The sequence below is a fragment of the Ranitomeya imitator genome, chromosome 1, assembly GCF_032444005.1.
Source record: "Ranitomeya imitator isolate aRanImi1 chromosome 1, aRanImi1.pri, whole genome shotgun sequence".
In the NCBI taxonomy this organism is placed as follows: Eukaryota; Metazoa; Chordata; class Amphibia; order Anura; family Dendrobatidae; genus Ranitomeya; species Ranitomeya imitator.
The window spans coordinates 402,858,861-402,877,291 of NC_091282.1; the positions used below are offsets into that span (position 1 = coordinate 402,858,861).

General features: G+C 48.6%; 1 protein-coding gene across 1 annotated transcript in view; it reads left to right on the forward strand.

Annotated features, from left to right (window-relative positions):
- Positions 1–18,431, forward strand: part of IPO4 (importin 4) — a 320,435-nt gene that overhangs the window by 26,330 nt on the left and 275,674 nt on the right. The window contains exon 5 of the mRNA XM_069762452.1: positions 17,902–18,031. Within this exon, the coding sequence (XP_069618553.1) occupies positions 17,902–18,031 (130 nt within the window). The remainder of the gene's footprint in view (positions 1–17,901; positions 18,032–18,431) is intronic.

Genomic DNA, 18,431 nt, shown 5'->3' on the forward strand with positions numbered 1-18,431 from the left:
AGGACCATACATTGCGGACGTCCCCTGGGAACTCAAGACACAGGACGTGGGTAAGCTGCAGAACCATAGCTTAACCCTTCCCCTGCTAGTAAGCGCTCTCCTCAAGGCTACTATGTCTCAATCAAGGCCTCACAAAACGTCTGGGAAAACCCACACTGTATTCTTCGCTGCATGTACCTCTTGTAAGATCTCATTACCCCAGGGTCACAATACTGCATTGTGCACAGCTTGTGAACCGGTGACTGTTCAGGAACCACCTGTTACTGATACCGAACCTAGTGAGCCTGGTCCCCCTGAGTGGGCTTCCACCCTTACCCGGTCTATGGCATCCCGGGCAAAAGCGTTAGAATCGTTCGGAGACCCCTCCTCTAACCAGGGCTTTCTTACGGATGACGCTTCCGATTGTCAAAACCCCTCGTACTCTAGGGGTCGTACCTTGCCAAGGAGCTCTCGCTCTTCCAGGAAAAGGACTCATGCCATATCCTCACAGCTAAATTCCAAGGTTCCAGGCTTCATATCTCGGTCCCACGATCTAGCAGCCATCGTGGCAGATGCACTCGTGGCATCAGTTCCAGCTTCCGTACATATTTCCCCCGCTTCCCTTACTGCCGAGAGTCATCAAGAAGATCAGAGCGGAGGGGATACCAGTAATCCTGATTGCGCCAGATTGGCCACGCAGGGCCTGGTATGCCGAACTAGTTCAACTAGTCGCCGATGTCCCCTGGCGATTACCGAATCGCGCAGACCTGTTGTCTCAGGGCCCCATTTACCACCAGAACTCCGAGGCCCTGTGTTTGACGGCATGGCCGTTGAGTCCTGGGTGCTAACACAGGCAGTCATTTCTACCATGATCCACGCTAGAAAGCCTAAGTCTATGCGTATTTATCGCATTTGGAAGACCTTCTTCTCATGGTGCAAAGACCGAGGACGCTCTCCTGTTGAATTTTCCATTCCTTCCATCCTCAAATTCTTTCAGTCGGGTTTGGCTTTAGGTCTCGCCCTTAGTTCTCTCAAAGGGCAGATGTCAGCCTTGTCAGTCCTGTTACAACGAAGAATTGCCAACAGATTACAGGTGAAGACGTTCATTCAGGGTGTCTTCCACGTGGGGCCGCCCTATAACACGCCGTTGGAACCATGGGACCTTAATTTGGTCCTCGGAGTCTTGCAGGAGGCTCCTTTTGAACCTCTGCAGGATGTTTCCCTGCCTTTTCTGTCATGGAAAGTTGCCTTCCTGGTGGCGGTCACGTCCATCCGACGAGTCTCTGAGCTGGCGGCTTTGTCTTTTCAAGTTCCTTTCCTCGTTTTTCATCAAGATAAGGTGGTTTTGAGAACATCCCCGTCTTTCCTACCGAAAGTTGTCTCATCTTTCCACCTCAATGAGGAAATTGTCTTGCCTTCACTTTGCCCGGCACCAGTACATCGCACCGAGAAGGCTCTTCACACACTGGACTTGTTGAGAGCTCTTAGTAGATACATCTCGAGGACGGCGTCTTTCCGCAGGTCAGATGCCCTGTTTGTGCTCCCGGAAGGGCCAAGGAAAGGTTTAGCCGCTTCCAAGGCTACAATAGCCAAGTGGATTCGTTCAGCTATCCAGGAGTCGTACCGAGTTAGAGGTCACCACATCCCAGCAGGGATTAAGGCTCATTCTACTCGGTCGGTGGGTGCGTCTTGGGCCATCCGGCACCAGGCATCGGCAGCACAAGTCTGCAGAGCTGCGACTTTGTCGAGCCTGCATACGTTTACAAAACGTTACCATGTCCATTCTCAGGCCTCGGCAGACGAATTTTGCAGGCGGCACTGCCGCATCTGTAACTAGTTGGTACAAGGAGAAATTCCAGTTGGATGTTCCCCACCCAGGAACTGCTTTGACATCCCATGGTCCTGTGTCCCCCAATGAGGCGTAGGAGAAATAGGGATTTTTGTGTACTCACCGTAAAATCCTTTTCTCCGAGCCAATCATTGGGGGACGCAGCACCCACCCTGTTGGCCTATTGGCTTTGTTTTTTTTGTGTTGACTTGGTTTTGACACAGTTCATTCTTGTTAAATGTTAAGCTCCTACTGCTTCGTTACCGAACTGGTTCACTTAGAGCCAGCAGGAGGATGTATACTGCAGGGGAGGAGCTATTCTTTATGTGTTAACTTAGTGTCCTCCTAGTGGCAGCAGCATAACACCCATGGTCTTGTGTCCCCCAATGATTGGCTCGGAGAAAAGTATTTTATGGTGAGTACACAAAAATCCCTATTTTTCCAATGTTTAGGTTACAGCCTTCAATATTGTCCAATGCTGTAATAATGTACTGGATATTTATGAAGATCTGAAATTTCCCAGCTTTTCTTGTATAGAAGCGTGTTCTTGTAATTTGCTTTTTTTTTTTTTTTTTTTTTAGAAATGTTGTTAAAGGCCACCATACACCTTAGAGAAATGCCGGCCAAATGTATGATGTTTGTTTGGTGGCTCCCAGATCAACTGTCGGAGGAGGGGTGGTGGGTGAAGGAACTAAAGAGTAATAGTCTGGTTGGATTTCAACATCCCATCCTTTTGCTGTTCTGGGAGATAAGGCACTGCCAGGGATGTTTAAAAACCGCTTACTCCTACCTCCTCATTGACCACACTCGAATGTATAAGGCTATGTGCACATTTTGTGAATTTGTTGCGGATCCGCAGCTTTTTCTGAGCAGAATTGCACCAAATCCGCAAAGGATTGATCAAGCAAGGATAATCATTGGGAATCCAGAATTGGTGTGCACATGCTGCGGAAAATTCCGTCCTGTTTGCAGCATTTTATTTTCCGCAGCATGTCAATTTTTTGGGGGGATCTGCAGCGTTCCTGCACCCATTGACTTAGGCTAGTTTCACATCGCGTTAGGTGCCATCCATTTAACGGATCCGTTAGTAAGTGGCACTAACGCAATATAATGGATCTTTTAACGCACCTATTGTCATCCATTATCATAATGCATCCTAACGCATGTCAAAATCGGCAAGCGTTAGCGATGGTGCATTACTTGCGGTCTACCGCATTTTTGGGTATGTTGGGTTTAACGCACAGCGAATGGACACGTTCGCTGCGCATAGACCTGTATTACTAACTCATGCCAACGCAATGCTACCATACATTAGCACATGCGTTAGCGCAATCGTAGAAAAAAGGTGAATTTGGGCATCAGCGTTAGCACATCCGTTTAACGAATACGTTAAACAGATGGCACTAACACGATGTGAACCTAGCCTTACATTGAGTCAGTCAAATCCGCAGCCAAACCGCAGGTGTAAAAAGGTTTGCGGATTTGCTGTGGATTTGCGTGCCAAAAATGCTGCAGAAAGGAAGGAGAAATAGTGTGTGGGCAGAGAATGTGTGTGGGCGGAGAATATATGCATGTCTGGGTGTCTGTGTGTGTACCCAGGCGTCGTCTGATGGGACTACTACTCCCATCCGGCTATGTTTGCTGTCACATATAACAGTGACATCATGAGCCAATGATGGGAGAGTAGTCCCATCATCTGGGACCTGTGTTCAGTTGTAGAAAAAAAAATAAAAACATTTACATATTCACATACACCTAATCCCCGACACCCGCGTCTCCTTCAAGCAATCAAAAATAATAAACTAACATATACTCCCAGTCCGCCATAATCCATGTAATAACGAGTGTTCCTCAATGATCTCACGTGTAGAACAGTCACATCGGGAGATGTGACCGCTCTGCCCGGCCTCCGGTGATACACTGACAGGAGGTAATCACACTGTATCACTGAGTTGCCGCGAGAGTTCACTGGAGTTCATCAGCTGATCAGCTCCGGTGCTCTCACTTGCAGTACCGCTGCGTGAGAAAATTCTAATGTAGCAGTGCCGTAAGTGAGAGCACTGGAGCTGATGAACTCCGGTGAACTCTCATGGCAGCGCAGTGATACACTGCAGGAGCGATTACCTCCTGTCAGTTTATCGCCGGAGGCCAAGTAGAGTGGTCACAACGTCCAATGTAACTGTTCTGCACGTGAGATCGTCGTAGGACACTCGTTAATGGACTAAATTGGACGGGGAGTATTATACGTTGGTTTATTTTTGTTGCAGGAGACGAGGGCGTCGGGGATTAGGTGTTCAGTAAGTATGGTAAATTAAGATTCAAGTAAAGGAGTTTGTGTGATTATTTCAAATTAATGACTTTATTCTGGCTGTGTCTTTTTTTTACTATGTAGCTATAGGGTTAGTAATGGATAGGTGTCTTATAGATGACTCTCCATTACTAACCTGTGGGCTTGATGTCACCGGACAATACAAAGGTGATATCAACCCCACAAATATGAACCCCACTTGCCACCGGTACAGGGCAAGTGGGAAGAGCAAGGCTAAGTGCCAGAATTGGCGCATCTATAAGAGACTGGACGGCTGAGAGCTGATATTTTTAGCCTGGGTGACTGCTAATTTCCATGGCACCTTCCCAGGCTATTAATATCAGCTCGCAGCTGTCTGCCTAGCCTTTGCTGGTTCAGTTTTATAGGGTGACCCCATGTCAATTTTCTTCTGGGGTTCCTCTGTAAACTAGCCAGTAAAGGCTAAGCAAAAAGCTGTGAGCTGATATTAATATCCTGGGATCCTTTATGGCTATTGGCTCCTTCCCAGAATATTAACATCTGCCCTCAGCCATTGGCTTTCTTTCTGCTGGTTATTAAAATTAGGAGCCCATGCAATTTTGTTTTTTACATTTTTTTGAAAAATTAACAGATATTGCATTTCATTCAGATTTCTGACAGGTGCTTTTTTGTTACAGCATATATAGGTTAATTATGTGGGGGTATGTTCCCACGGTCAGTAAACGGTGCAAGTTGGACGCTGCGTACAAGAAAATCCCATCTCCACTATGCGTGCCGGACGCCTCCGGCTTCCCGGCAGAGACAGACATGTGGCGCATCTCTCCAGACCGCAGCATGTTTTTTTTTATCGTGCGGAGATGCTCAGTCTCCGCAAGATAAATGTCGCCAGTCCAATGCATTGGGACGCGGTGATTCCGCACGGTTCATTGAACAAATGGAGAATCGCCTGCGTTCAAAAGCTGGCAGCGCTATATATGGAGCTGATATGTGCTGCATCCAAAGCGCTGACGATTACCGACCATGGGAACATACCCTTAATGATCCTACATAGGCTGGTGTGTGTGTGTGTGTGTGTGTCTGTCTTTAATATTAATGAGGGTATCTGGCTGAAGAGGTTGAACAAGGAAATTGCATCACAATTCTTTTTTTTACCAATACGCCTGAAAATCCGCATAAAAACTGGACGAATTCTCAACTGCGTTTTCTGCCAAGAGAGGCAGGAACCATGCAGAATTTTACACAAGCCAATCTGCAACATGCGCACATGGCCTAATGGTGAACATACACTTAAAACATTATTTCTCCTTTGCCTCATTGAACACAGCTCACACGGTCTGTGTCCCCCAATGAATGGCTCGGAGAAAAGGATTTTACGGGGAGTACACAAAAATCCCTATTTCTCCTTCGCCTCATTGGGGGACCCAGACCGTGTGAGCTGTGTCCCCCAATGAATGGCTCGGAGAAAAGGATTTTACGGTGAGTACACAAAAATCCCTATTTCACCATCGCCTCATTGGGGGACACAGGAACCATGGGTTATATGCTGCTGCCACTAGGAGGCTGACACTATGCACAAAATAGTTAGCTCCTCCTCTGCAGTGTACACCCCATCAACTGGAATTCTGAAACTCCGTTTAGCTTAGTGTCAGTAGGAGGTGGACACTGGTCTTTTATTAGACCCTTATCTACCTCAATGTGCGTCGTTCCCTTTCAGATTTCCGGAGGGATACAGTGTGAATAGTCACAGTTGTAATCCCACAATGCGGACTATGAGTACGGCGTGTGCTGCCCGTATCCTCATAGATCCCAGAGCAGGACGAAGACCCCTAACACAGAAGAGTGTTGAGGAGATTCAGACCGGTGCTAGCTCCGTCTCCCACCCACTCGCCCTTTAGAGCCTGATGGTTGCGGAGACGAGGACTGTTGTGAATTCTGTGGCAGAGCTCCCTCCTGTGGTCACAAGTGGTACTTCGGCTGGTTCTCTCTGTGAGCTTCCGTTGGTGGAGGAAAGTGGTACTGCGGCTTCTGAGTTTCCTTCCTCAGGTGATGTGGTGAAGTCGTTAGGTGCTTCTCTATTTAACTCCACCTAGTGCTTTGATCCTGGCTTCCAGTCATTGTTCTAGTATTGGACCTGTTTCCTCCTGGATCGTTCCTGTGGCCTGCTGCTCTGCATAGCTAAGTTCCTCTTTGCTATTTGTTTGCTGTTTTTTTTCTGTACAGCTTGTCAATTTGTTTTTTTCTGCTTGCTGGAAGCTCTGGGACGCAGAGGGTGTACCTCCGTGCCGTTAGTTCGGTACGGAGGGTCTTTTTTCCCCCTTTGCGTGGTTTTTGTAGGGTTTTGTGTTGACCGCAAAGTTACCTTTCCTATCCTCGCTCTGTTCAGAAAGTTGGGCCTCATTTTGCTAAATCTATTTAATCTCTCCGTTTGTCTTTTCATCTTAACTCACAGTCATTATATGTGGGGGCTGCCTTTTCCTTTGGGGTATTTCTCTGAGGCAAGGTAGGCTTATTTTCTATCTTCAGGCTAGCTAGTTTCTCAGGCCGTGCCGAGTTGCATAGGCAGCGTTAGGCGCAATCCACGGCTGCCTTTAGTGTGGTTGGAGAGGATTAGGGATTGCGGTCAACAGAGTTCCCACGTCTCAGAGCTCGTTCTTGTTTTTTGGGTTATTGCCAGGTCACTGTATGTGCGCTGACCTCTATGTCCATTGTGGTACTGAATTGCCTTTCATAACAGTACTGGAAGCCAAAGTACTAATGATTCTCAATAGAGGGAAAAAAGAAGTTCTGAGACCATTTTTTTTTCTTTGCACTGTGTTTTGCCTTTTTTTCCCCTAGACATTTGGGTGGTTCAGGACACAGGTGTAGCAATGGACATTAAAGGTCTGTCTTCATGTGTGGATCAGCTCACGGCAAGAGTGCAAAGTATTCAAGACTTTGTGGTTCAGAATTCTATGTTAGAACCGAGAATCCCTATTCCTGTTTTGTTTTTTGGAGATAGAACTAAATTTCTGAGTTTCAAAAATAATTGTAAACTATTTCTGGCTTTGAAACCTCGCTCCTCTGGTGACCCAGTTCAACAAGTTAGGATCGTTATTTCTTTTTTGCGTGGCGATCCTCAGGACTGGGCATTTTCCCTTGCGCCAGGCGATCCTGCATTAAGTAATATCGATGCATTTTTCCTGGCGCTCGGATTGCTGTACAATGAGCCTAATTCTGTGGATCAGGCAGAGAAGAATTTGCTGGCTCTGTGTCAGGGTCAGGATGAAATAGAGGTATATTGTCAGAAATTTAGAAAGTGGTCCATACTCACTCAGTGGAATGAAGGTGCGCTCGCAGCTATTTTCAGAAAAGGTCTCTCTGAAGCCCTTGGAGATGTCATGGTGGGATTTCCTATGCCTGCTGGTCTGAATGAGTCTATGTCTTTGGCCATTCAGATCGGTCGACGCTTGCGCGAGCGTAAATCTGTGCACCATTTGGCGGTGTTACCTGGGCTTAAACCTGAGCCTATGCAGTGCGATAGGACTTTGACCAGAGTTGAACGGCAAGAACACAGACGTCTGAATGGGCTGTGTTTCTATTGTGGTGATTCCACTCATGCTATCTCTGATTGTCCTAAGCGCACTGAGCGGTTCGCTAGGTCTGCCACCATTGGTACAGTACAGTCAAAATTTCTTCTGTCTGTTACCTTGATCTGCTCTTTGTCATCGTATTCTGTCATGGCATTTGTGGACTCAGGCGCTGCTCTGAATTTGATGGACTTGGAGTATGCTAGGCGTTGTGGGTTTTTCTTGGAGCCCTTGCAGTGTCCTATTCCATTGAGAGGAATTGATGCTACGCCTTTGGCCAAGAATAAGCCTCAGTACTGGACCCAGCTGACCATGTGCATGGCTCCTGCACATCAGGAGGTTATTCGCTTTCTGGTGTTGCATAATCTGCATGATGTGGTCGTGTTGGGGTTGCCATGGCTACAAATCCATAATCCAGTTTTAGATTGGAAATCCATGTCTGTGTCCAGCTGGGGTTGTCAGGGGGTACATGGTGATGTCCCATTTCTGACTATTTCGTCATCCACCCCTTCTGAGGTTCCTGAGTTCTTGTCTGATTACCGGGATTTATTTGATGAGCCCAAGTCCGATACCCTACCTCCGCATAGGGATTGTGATTGTGCTATCGATTTGATTCCTGGTAGTAAATTCCCAAAAGGTCGACTGTTTAATTTATCTGTGCCTGAGCACGCCGCTATGCGGAGTTATGTGAAGGAGTCTTTGGAGAAGGGGCATATTCGCCCGTCATCGTCGCCATTGGGAGCAGGGTTCTTTTTTGTAGCCAAGAAGGATGGTTCACTGAGACCTTGTATAGATTACCGCCTTCTAAATAAGATCACGGTTAAATTTCAGTACCCCTTGCCATTGTTATCTGATTTGTTTGCTCGGATTAAGGGGGCTAGTTGGTTCACCAAGATAGATCTTCGTGGTGCGTATAATCTTGTGCGTATTAAGCGAGGCGATGAGTGGAAAACTGCATTTAATACGCCCGAGGGCCATTTTGAGTATCTAGTAATGCCATTCGGACTTGCCAATGCTCCATCAGTGTTTCAGTCCTTTATGCATGACATCTTCCGAGAGTACCTGGATAAATTCCTGATTGTGTACTTAGATGACATTTTGATCTTCTCGGATGATTGGGAGTCTCATGTGAAGCAGGTCAGAACGGTGTTTCAGGTCCTGCGTGCTAATTCTTTGTTTGTGAAGGGATCAAAGTGTCTCTTTGGTGTTCAGAAGGTTTCATTTTTGGGGTTCATCTTTTCCCCTTCTACTATCGAGATGGATCCTGTTAAGGTCCAAGCCATCCATAATTGGACTCAGCCGACATCTCTGAAAAGTCCTCAAAAGTTCCTGGGCTTTGCTAATTTTTATCGTCGCTTCATCTACAATTTTTCTAGTATTGCTAAAGCATTGACCGATTTGACCAAGAAAGGTGCTGATTTGGTCAATTGGTCTTCTGCTGCGGTGGAAGCTTTTCAAGAGTTGAAGCGTCGTTTTTCTTCTGCCCCTGTGTTGTGTCAACCAATGTTTCACTTCCGTTCCAGGTCGAGGTTGATGCTTGTGAGATTGGAGCAGGGGCTGTTTTGTCGCAGAGAAGTTCTGATTGCTCGGTGATGAAACCATGCGCCTTCTTTTCCAGGAAGTTTTCGCCTGCTGAGCGTAATTATGATGTGGGCAATCGAGAGTTGCTGGCCATGAAGTGGGCATTCGAGGAGTGGCGTCATTGGCTTGAAGGAGCTAAGCATCGCGTGGTGGTCTTGACTGATCATAAGAACTTGACTTATCTCGAGTCCGCCAAGCGGTTGAATCCTAGACAAGCTCGTTGGTCGTTGTTTTTTGCCCGTTTTGACTTTGTGATTTCATACCTTCCGGGCTCTAAAAATGTGAAGGCGGATGCTCTGTCTAGGAGTTTTGTGCCCGACTCTCCGGGTGTATCTGAGCCGGCGGGTATCCTCAAAGAGGGAGTAATTGTGTCTGCCATCTCCCCTGATTTGCGGCGGGTGCTGCAAAAATTTCAGGCTAATAAACCTGATCGTTGCCCAGCGGAGAAACGGTTTGTCCCTGATAGGTGGACGAATAAAGTTATCTCTGAGGTTCATTGTTCGGTGTTGGCTGGTCATCCTGGAATCTTTGGTGCCAGTGAGTTGGTGGCTAGATCCTTTTGGTGGCCATCTCTGTCGCGGGATGTGCGTACTTTTGTGCAGTCCTGTGGGATTTGTGCTCAGGCTAAGCCCTGCTGTTGTCGTGCCAGTGGGTTGCTTTTGCCCTTGCCGGTCCCGAAGAGGCCTTGGACACATATCTCTATGGATTTTATTTCAGATCTTCCCGTCTCTCAAAAGATGTCAGTCATTTGGGTGGTCTGTGATCGCTTCTCTAAGATGGTCCATTTGGTACCCTTGTCTAAATTGCCTTCCTCCTCTGATTTGGTGCCATTGTTTTTCCAGCATGTGGTTCGTTTGCATGGCATTCCGGAGAATATCGTTTCTGACAGAGGTTCCCAGTTTGTTTCGAGGTTTTGGCGAGCCTTTTGTGGTAGGATGGGCATTGACTTGTCTTTTTCCTCGGCTTTCCATCCTCAGACTAATGGCCAGACCGAACGAACCAATCAGACCTTGGAAACATATCTGAGATGCTTTGTTTCTGCTGATCAGGATGACTGGGTTTCCTTTTTGCCTTTGGCTGAGTTCGCCCTTAATAATCGGGCCAGCTCGGCTACCTTGGTTTCACCGTTTTTCTGCAACTCTGGGTTCCATCCTCGTTTCTCTTCAGGGCAGGTTGAGTCTTCGGACTGTCCTGGTGTGGATACTGTGGTGGACAGGTTGCAGCAGATTTGGACTCGTGGTGGACAATTTGACTTTGTCCCAGGAGAAGGCTCAACGTTTCGCTAATCGCAGACGCTGTGTGGGTCCCCGACTTCGTGTTGGGGACTTGGTTTGGTTATCTTCTCATCATATTCCTATGAAGGTTTCCTCTCCTAAGTTTAAACCTCGTTTTATTGGTCCGTATAGGATTTCTGAGGTTCTTAATCCTGTGTCTTTTCGTCTGACCCTTCCAGATTCATTTTCCATACATAACGTATTCCATAGGTCATTGTTGCGGAGATACGTGGCACCTATGGTTCCATCTGTTGATCCTCCTGCCCCGGTTTTGGTGGAGGGGGAGTGGAGTATATTGTGGAGAAGATTTTGGATTCTCGTGTTTCAAAACGGAAACTCCAGTATCTGGTTAAGTGGAAGGGTTATGCTCAGGAAGATGATTCCTGGGTCTTTGCCTCTGATGTCCATGCTCCCGATCTTGTTCGTGCCTTTCATATGGCTCATCCTGGTCGTCCTGGGAGCTCTGGTGAGGGTTCGGTGACCCCTCCTCAAGGGGGGGGGGTACTGTTGTGAATTCTGTGGCAGAGCTCCCTCCTGTGGTCACAAGTGGTACTTCGGCTGGTTCTCTCTGTGAGCTTCCGTTGGTGGAGGAAAGTGGTACTGCGGCTTCTGAGTTTCCTTCCTCAGGTGATGTGGTGAAGTCGTTAGGTGCTTCTCTATTTAACTCCACCTAGTGCTTTGATCCTGGCTTCCAGTCAATGTTCTAGTATTGGACCTGTTTCCTCCTGGATCGTTCCTGTGGCCTGCTGCTCTGCATAGCTAAGTTCCTCTTTGCTATTTGTTTGCTGTTTTTTTCTGTCCAGCTTGTCAATTTTGTTTTTTTCTGCTTGCTGGAAGCTCTGGGACGCAGAGGGTGTACCTCCGTGCCGTTAGTTCGGTACGGAGGGTCTTTTTCCCCCCTTTGCGTGGTTTTTGTAGGGTTTTGTGTTGACCGCAAAGTTACCTTTCCTATCCTCGCTCTGTTCAGAAAGTTGGGCCTCATTTTGCTAAATCTATTTAATCTCTCCGTTTGTCTTTTCATCTTAACTCACAGTCATTATATGTGGGGGCTGCCTTTTCCTTTGGGGTATTTCTCTGAGGCAAGGTAGGCTTATTTTCTATCTTCAGGCTAGCTAGTTTCTCAGGCCGTGCCGAGTTGCATAGGCAGCGTTAGGCGCAATCCACGGCTGCCTTTAGTGTGGTTGGAGAGGATTAGGGATTGCGGTCAACAGAGTTCCCACGTCTCAGAGCTCGTTCTTGTTTTTTGGGTTATTGCCAGGTCACTGTATGTGCGCTGACCTCTATGTCCATTGTGGTACTGAATTGCCTTTCATAACAGAGGACGTCCTTCAGCTCCTCGGACGTCTGACACCTTCCCTGGACTGAGGTACCTCTCTCTCTCCTTTCAGAATTCTATGAGAGCGAGGCTTCCGTAGTAGATGATGGCGTGGGATTTATTAGGCGAGTATTGCATCCACCCGTTCCAGATTCCAGATCCTAGTCGGCGGTCGCCGATTTATAATTTAGGCCCCGGCTTCTGCTCGGGCCTAGTTCCGGCGCCGCGACTCCGCCCACTTCCTTTTTCCTCGGGCAGGTTTTTCTCCCGCTCGACCATCATTCCCCTGGTGAGCTTCGCCCACCGGCGCCATCTTGATGCTCCTGACCCGCGTGGCTAGCTCCACCCACTTTCCCTGTGCCGCTGCAGAAGTGTATTTCGGCACCACGCGCGCCTTTCCCCGCCCCTTTCAACGCACAGTCTGGCGTCCTCATCTACGGTCGCCATCTTCACCGGCTCCCCGGACGACAACATGTCCCAGGTCCCCTTAACTGGATCGCTGCAGCAGTCGCTTTACCTTCCTGCCTGAAGGGCTATCTTCCCTGGGGGACCATCTACAAGCTGGGCAGCTTCTTCCTTCTGGAAACCGCTTCTTCCTTCTGGATACCGCTTCGTCTGCCGTGAGTAGCTCTGCACTGCAGACTGACACTCTCCTCTGCCCTCCTGTCCCCTAACCTTCTGGCATTTACCTCAGAGACCCGTTCGTCATGTCTAATTCTAAGGGAGGTTGCTCTCGTCCTCCTACTTTTTTCTCTACTTCTGTCTTAGTCAAACACTTTGTGTGTTTGTCTTGTAACTGCAAGCTTCCCTCAGGTCAGGCTTCTCCCCTCTGTCAGGCCTGCAGCAACCCCATTATGCCCACCGCCCAGGATCCCCCTGCTCTGCTTGAGAGTGAAGCCTCCGCTCCAGGCTGGGCTTCCACTCTGTCACAATCGGTAGTGGATCTAACATGGGTGTCACAGACCTTTGTGTCCCTGCTTGATAGGTTGCCCCTGCGGACTCCTGCAATAGCCAGTGGGTCGCAGGAACCTCCGTCCGAGCCTCCTATTATAGGCCATTAAAGAACCAGACTGGAACGCCGGTCTGAGTCCTTTTCCCGTTCCATCTCGCCCCACGGTCCTTCTCTGCGATCTGCTTCCCCCGGTCCTCCTCCCCCGAGTCAGGCGAGGAGTTCTCAGATGCTCCTTCGGAGGATAATTTGGAGCTGGACTCGAACCAAATCTCTAGCATGAGGAATACGGTTCAGAGCCTCATTGTAGCGATCAATCAGACCTGTTGCATCAAAGATTCCTCTACGAAACCCGCAGACCAGGCGGTTTCGTTTAGACGGTCTAAACCACCTTCCAGGTTTTTTGCTCCTCACGCTGAATTCAAGGAGCTTCTGGCCAGAGAAAGAGAGAATCCAACCAGACGCTTTGAGAGGAAAGCGTCTTGGCGTTTTATATCCTTTTTCTCTGGATCTCACCGCCAACTGGACGGCTTCTCCCTCTGTGGATCCGCCAGTTTTCAGGCTCTCCACCAACACGGTTCTTCTGTCTGGCGGAGCATCTCTGAAAGATTCCAACGATAGATCATAGAATCCTTTGCGAAGTCAGCCTTCGAAGCGGCTGCGTCTACTCTATGCCCAGCTTTTGCTTCCACTTGGGTTTAAAAAAATCTATATCCATATGGGCCAAACAACTCCGTCGGGGCATTCTGGATGGGGCTCCACCAGAACAGCTGGCGGAGCTTGCCACCCAGATTTCTCACGCTGGGGAATACTTGGTCTCCGCTTCCCTGGATGCCGCGTCTTGTGCGGCTCAGGCGTCCAGCAATGCTTTTGCCATGCGTCGGACCGTTTTGCTCAAGGCCTGGCAGGCTGACTTGTCTTCAAAGAAGTCTCTTACCAGCCTGCCTTTTCAGGGTTCACGTCTCTTTGGTTCTAAGCTGGATAAAATTATTAAGGATGCCATCGGGGGCACAAGTTCCCTTCTTCCCCAGTCTATACCTCGCCGTCCTCCTAGGCGGCAGTTTCGGTCCTTTCGGCCTTTTCGTCGTTTCGCGGCGTCGGATTCTTCTTCCCAACAGCAGAGGCCACAGGCACGTCAAGAGAAGAAGGTATCGTTTAGATCCACTCCTTCCTGGCGTTCCCGCTACTCCCAAGGCAGATCCTCCAGGTCTAGGACTGGAAGATCCACCTCGGCATGACTCACAACAAGACCCCAACGTACCTCCCAAGCTAGGCGGCCGTCTTCTCTTCTTCAGGGACGTCTGGACCTCCTCAGTGGAGGACGTATGGGCCAGGGAAGTTGTATCCTCAGTATACAAGATAGAGTTCATTTCACGTCCCCGGGATCGTTTCTTCGAATCCCGCCCTCCAAGAGACCCCGCTCTAGTTCCGGGTTTCTTTGCAGCCATCGATTCCCTTCTCAAATCCGGGGTAATCATTCCCGTTCCAAAAAAGAACAATTCACAAGTTTCTATTCAAACCTGTTTGTGGTGCCATAAAAAGACGGCAAGGTTCGTCCCGTTCTGGATCTCAAGTTGCTGAACAAGAGACTTCGTCTGAGACACTTCAGGATGGAATCCCTTCGTTCGGTAATTGCTTCCATGGAGGCTCAGGAATTCCTGTGCTCCATAGACATCCAGGACGCCTACCTCCATGTCCCTATATTCCCAGGACATCACCGATTTCTTCCGTTTTGCAGTACATCAGGAGCATTTCCAGTTTGTCACTCTGCCGTTCGGTCTCGCAACCGCTCCCAGGGTCTTCGCGAAGATAATGGCTGCGCTGATAGCCATCTTGAGGACCAGAGGCCTAGTACTTTTTCCGTACCTCGATGGCATCCTCATCAAGGCTCCGTCCTTTTCTCAGGCACACGAAAGTCTGTCCATCGTCCTCACACCCTAGCCCGTTTCGGGTGGCTCGTCAACCGGAAGAAGTCCTGCCTTATTCCTTCTCAGCGCCTCGTTTTTCTGGGCATGCTCTTCGACACTCGTCAGACCAGAGTCTTCCTTCCCGAAGACAAAAGAACCATTCTTCGTCGGGAAGTTCGCTTGCTCTGGGGTCCTCGGCTTCCCTCCTTCCGATCGGCCATGAAGGTTCTGGGGAGGATGGTTGCAACATTGGAAGCGATTCCCTTTGCCCAATTTCACTCATGACTTCTTCAGCAGGCTCTTCTCGCTCAGTGGGACAGATCTGTCCTTTTCCTGCGTCTTTCGCCCGGGTCAAACGTTCGCTGAACTGGTGGCTGACATCACCTCTCATCTCCCAAGGCAGGTCCTTCCTTCCAGTTCACTGGCAGGTGGTGACGAGGTACGCCAGCCTTATCGGCTGGGGTGCGGTGTTTCGTCAACTGACTGTTCAGGGTCATTGGTCGGCGCTGGAGTCTTCTCTGCCGATCAATGTCCTAGAGATTCGGGCCATCTTTCTGTCCCTTCACTGGGAAAGGATTCTCAGGGGTCTACCAATCCAAATCCAGAAGGACAATACCACAGCATTGGCATATGTCAACCACCAGGGGGGGACTCGGAGCTCCTTGGCCAAGGTATTCAAGATCCTCCTCTGGGCAGAGGCAACGGTTTCGGTGATATCCGCGGTGCATATTCCCGGCGTGGACAATCGGGCCGCCGATTTCCTCAGCCGCGAGGAGCCCGTGGCGAAGGAATGGTCCTTGCATCAAGAGGCCTTAAATCAGATTTGTCTTCGATGGGGGACTCCGGATGTGGATCCCGAATGAACAGGAAGGTTCCTTCAGTTCGTCTCCAGGTCCCGCGATCCTCTTGCAGTGGGTGTCGATGCTCTGGTCATTTCGTGGTCGCAGTTCGTGCTCCCCTATCTGTTTCCACCTCTTCCCTTGCTTCCCAAGCTGTTGAAAAAGATCAAGGCGGAAGGGGTGCCGGTCATTCTGATCGCCCTGGATTGGCCCAGAAGATCTTGGTTTGCGGAGAATGTCAACCTACTCACGGACGCCCCCTGGCGGCTTCCAGACAGACCCGATCTGTCTCAGGGTCCAACCTGCCACCCGAATTTTCGGTCGCTCAGTTTGACGGCGTAGCTGTTGAGACCGCAGTTCTAAAATCTTCCGGGCTTTCAAATCGGGTCATTCACACTATGATCCAGGCTAGGAAGCCTTCGTCTTCCTGGATCTACTATCACACCTGGAAGGCTTATTTTCGGTTGGTGTGAGTCCAACCCCATTCCTCCTATGACCTTCTCTCTTCCTTCTATTTTGGCCTTCCTTCAGGCAGGACTGGATTCGGGCCTTGCTCTTAGTTCCCTAAAGGGCCAGGTTTCTGTGCTCTCTATCCTCTTCCAGAAGACGTTATCTTCCCAGCCACAGGTCAAGACCTTCCTTCAGGGAGTATCCCATACTGCTCCTCCATACAGGGCCCCTGTGGATTCATGGATCCTCAATCTTGTTCTGGAGGTCCTGAGGGGTTCCCCCTTTGAGCCTCTCAGGGAGGTTTCCCTGTCATTTCTTTCTTGGAAGGTGGCCTGTCTTGTAGCCATCACCTCTATTCGGCGTGTTTCAGAACTGACAGACCTGTCTTGTCGACCTCCTTTCTTGGTTATCCACCAGGACAAGGTGGTCCTGAGGCCTCTGCCTTCCTTCCTCCCAAAGGTGGTTTCCAACTTCCACCTCAACGAGAACATCGTCCTACCTTCCTTTTATCCAGCTCCGTCTCATCCTCTGGAACGTTGTTTGAACAAGCTAGACGAGTCAGGGCGGTGAGGATCTACCTGGCTAGGACGGCCTGTTTTCGAAAGACTGATTCGCTTTTCGTCATTCCTGATGGTACGAGTAGAGGCCTGCCGGCTTTCAAGGCGACTATTGCTCGCTGGATCAGAACGGCAATTTTGGAGGCTTACCGGGTCAAAAACAGAGTGCCCCCCCCACCCCCCGGGGATAAGGCTCACTCTACCCGGGCAGTCGGCGCCTCCTGGGCGGTGCACCACAGGGCTTCCGCCCTACAACTTTGCAAGGCAGCATCCTGGTCTTCCATCCACACGTTGGCCAAATTCAGCCTAGGCAGAAGGAACTTGCAGGCGGTAGTGGTGAATCTTCTGGCCTGATGAAGTCTTTTTTTTTTTTTTTCCCCTCCCAGGGACTGCTTTGGGACGTCCCATGGTTCCTGTGTGCCCCAATGAGGCGATAGAGAAAACAGGATTTTTTGATTGCTTACCGTAGAATCTGTTTCTCGGAGCATTCATTGGGGGACACAGCAGCCTCCCATATTGTTCAGTTTATCGTTGTTCTGTGTTCTATGAATTTTTTCATGCTTACAGTTCTATATCAGTGGTCATGTTCTTTCAACTTTATCATTTTACTAGTACTGCTTTCTCACTAACTGAGTTTCAGAATGCCAGTCGGTGGGGTGTACACTGCAGAGGAGGAGCTAACTTTTTTTGTGCATAGTGTCAGCCTCCTAGTGGCAGCAGCATACACCCCATGGTTCCTGTGTCCCCCCAATGAAGGCTCCGAGAAACGGATTTTATTGTAAGCAACCAAAAAATCCTGTTTTTTTTCTTACCCATTCTTTTCCATTGTTTAAAGAAAAACTTTGTAATTTGTATACAAATATCCCCCCGGCCCCCTCTTCACAAAAAAATAAAACTGCTTTGGATGAAGACATCACAATTTATGTCTTTTTACAAATATGTTGGTATTGATTAGTAAGATTTTTTCATTGTCCTGTGTAAGGGCTCTTTTCCATTTGCAAGAAACACGTCCGTGTCTCGCATGTGAAAACCAAGCTCTCGCGTCAGCACTTTGGAGTGGAGCGTGCAGCTCCATGTGTTGCTATGCGGCCGCTCGCTCTGCTCTGGAGTGCCGGCGCCAGAGCTTGGTTTTCACATGCGAGACACGGATGTGTTTCTCACAAATGGAAAAGAGCCCTAATGCACAGAAATATGTAATCTGTTCGCTTGTTGTGTCTTGTAATGATGTATAGCTATTGCCATCCTGAGTTGTTATTGCTTTCTTTACAGGAAGTAGGATGCATTATAATGGAGGATAAATTTAGGGTTGGGAGTAAAATTTATCAAATTGCCTAGTTTTTTTCGTAACTTACCGTATTCATGGATTTAGGCACAAAGTTCGCTATGCAATCGCCCAGCTCTCTGCCGTTATATTGAGAAATGAGAAGTTGGAGCGTTGGCCACAGTTCATCCAGTTTGTGCTGCAGGCATCTCGCAGTAACATACCGGAGCAGAGACAGGTATGGATTTAAACACTTTTTGGTATTCCACTATGATTTCTCTTGCATGATCTATTTCTTTAAATATTTGCTACACCCTTGGCCACCTAATAAGCATGGATAACTATTTCCTAGTGAGGAAGTAAAACATGTAAAAACTGCATTTATTTACAGTTACCACTTGCTATTCTTGGAGTATTCCCATCTCTAAGATCCTATCTCAATATGTAGTAAGTATAATAATATTAATCATATTGATAGCAAATACATCCAGTTAGAAATGTATAGTTTTTCTGATTCGCTATGTCTTTCACCACGTGCAGGCATTGCAGGACCTTGGGTAACCATGGTTGCGACCACTAGCAACTAGCTATCTAACTATCAATAGATCAGTGGATCTACATTTGCAATCAGAGATATT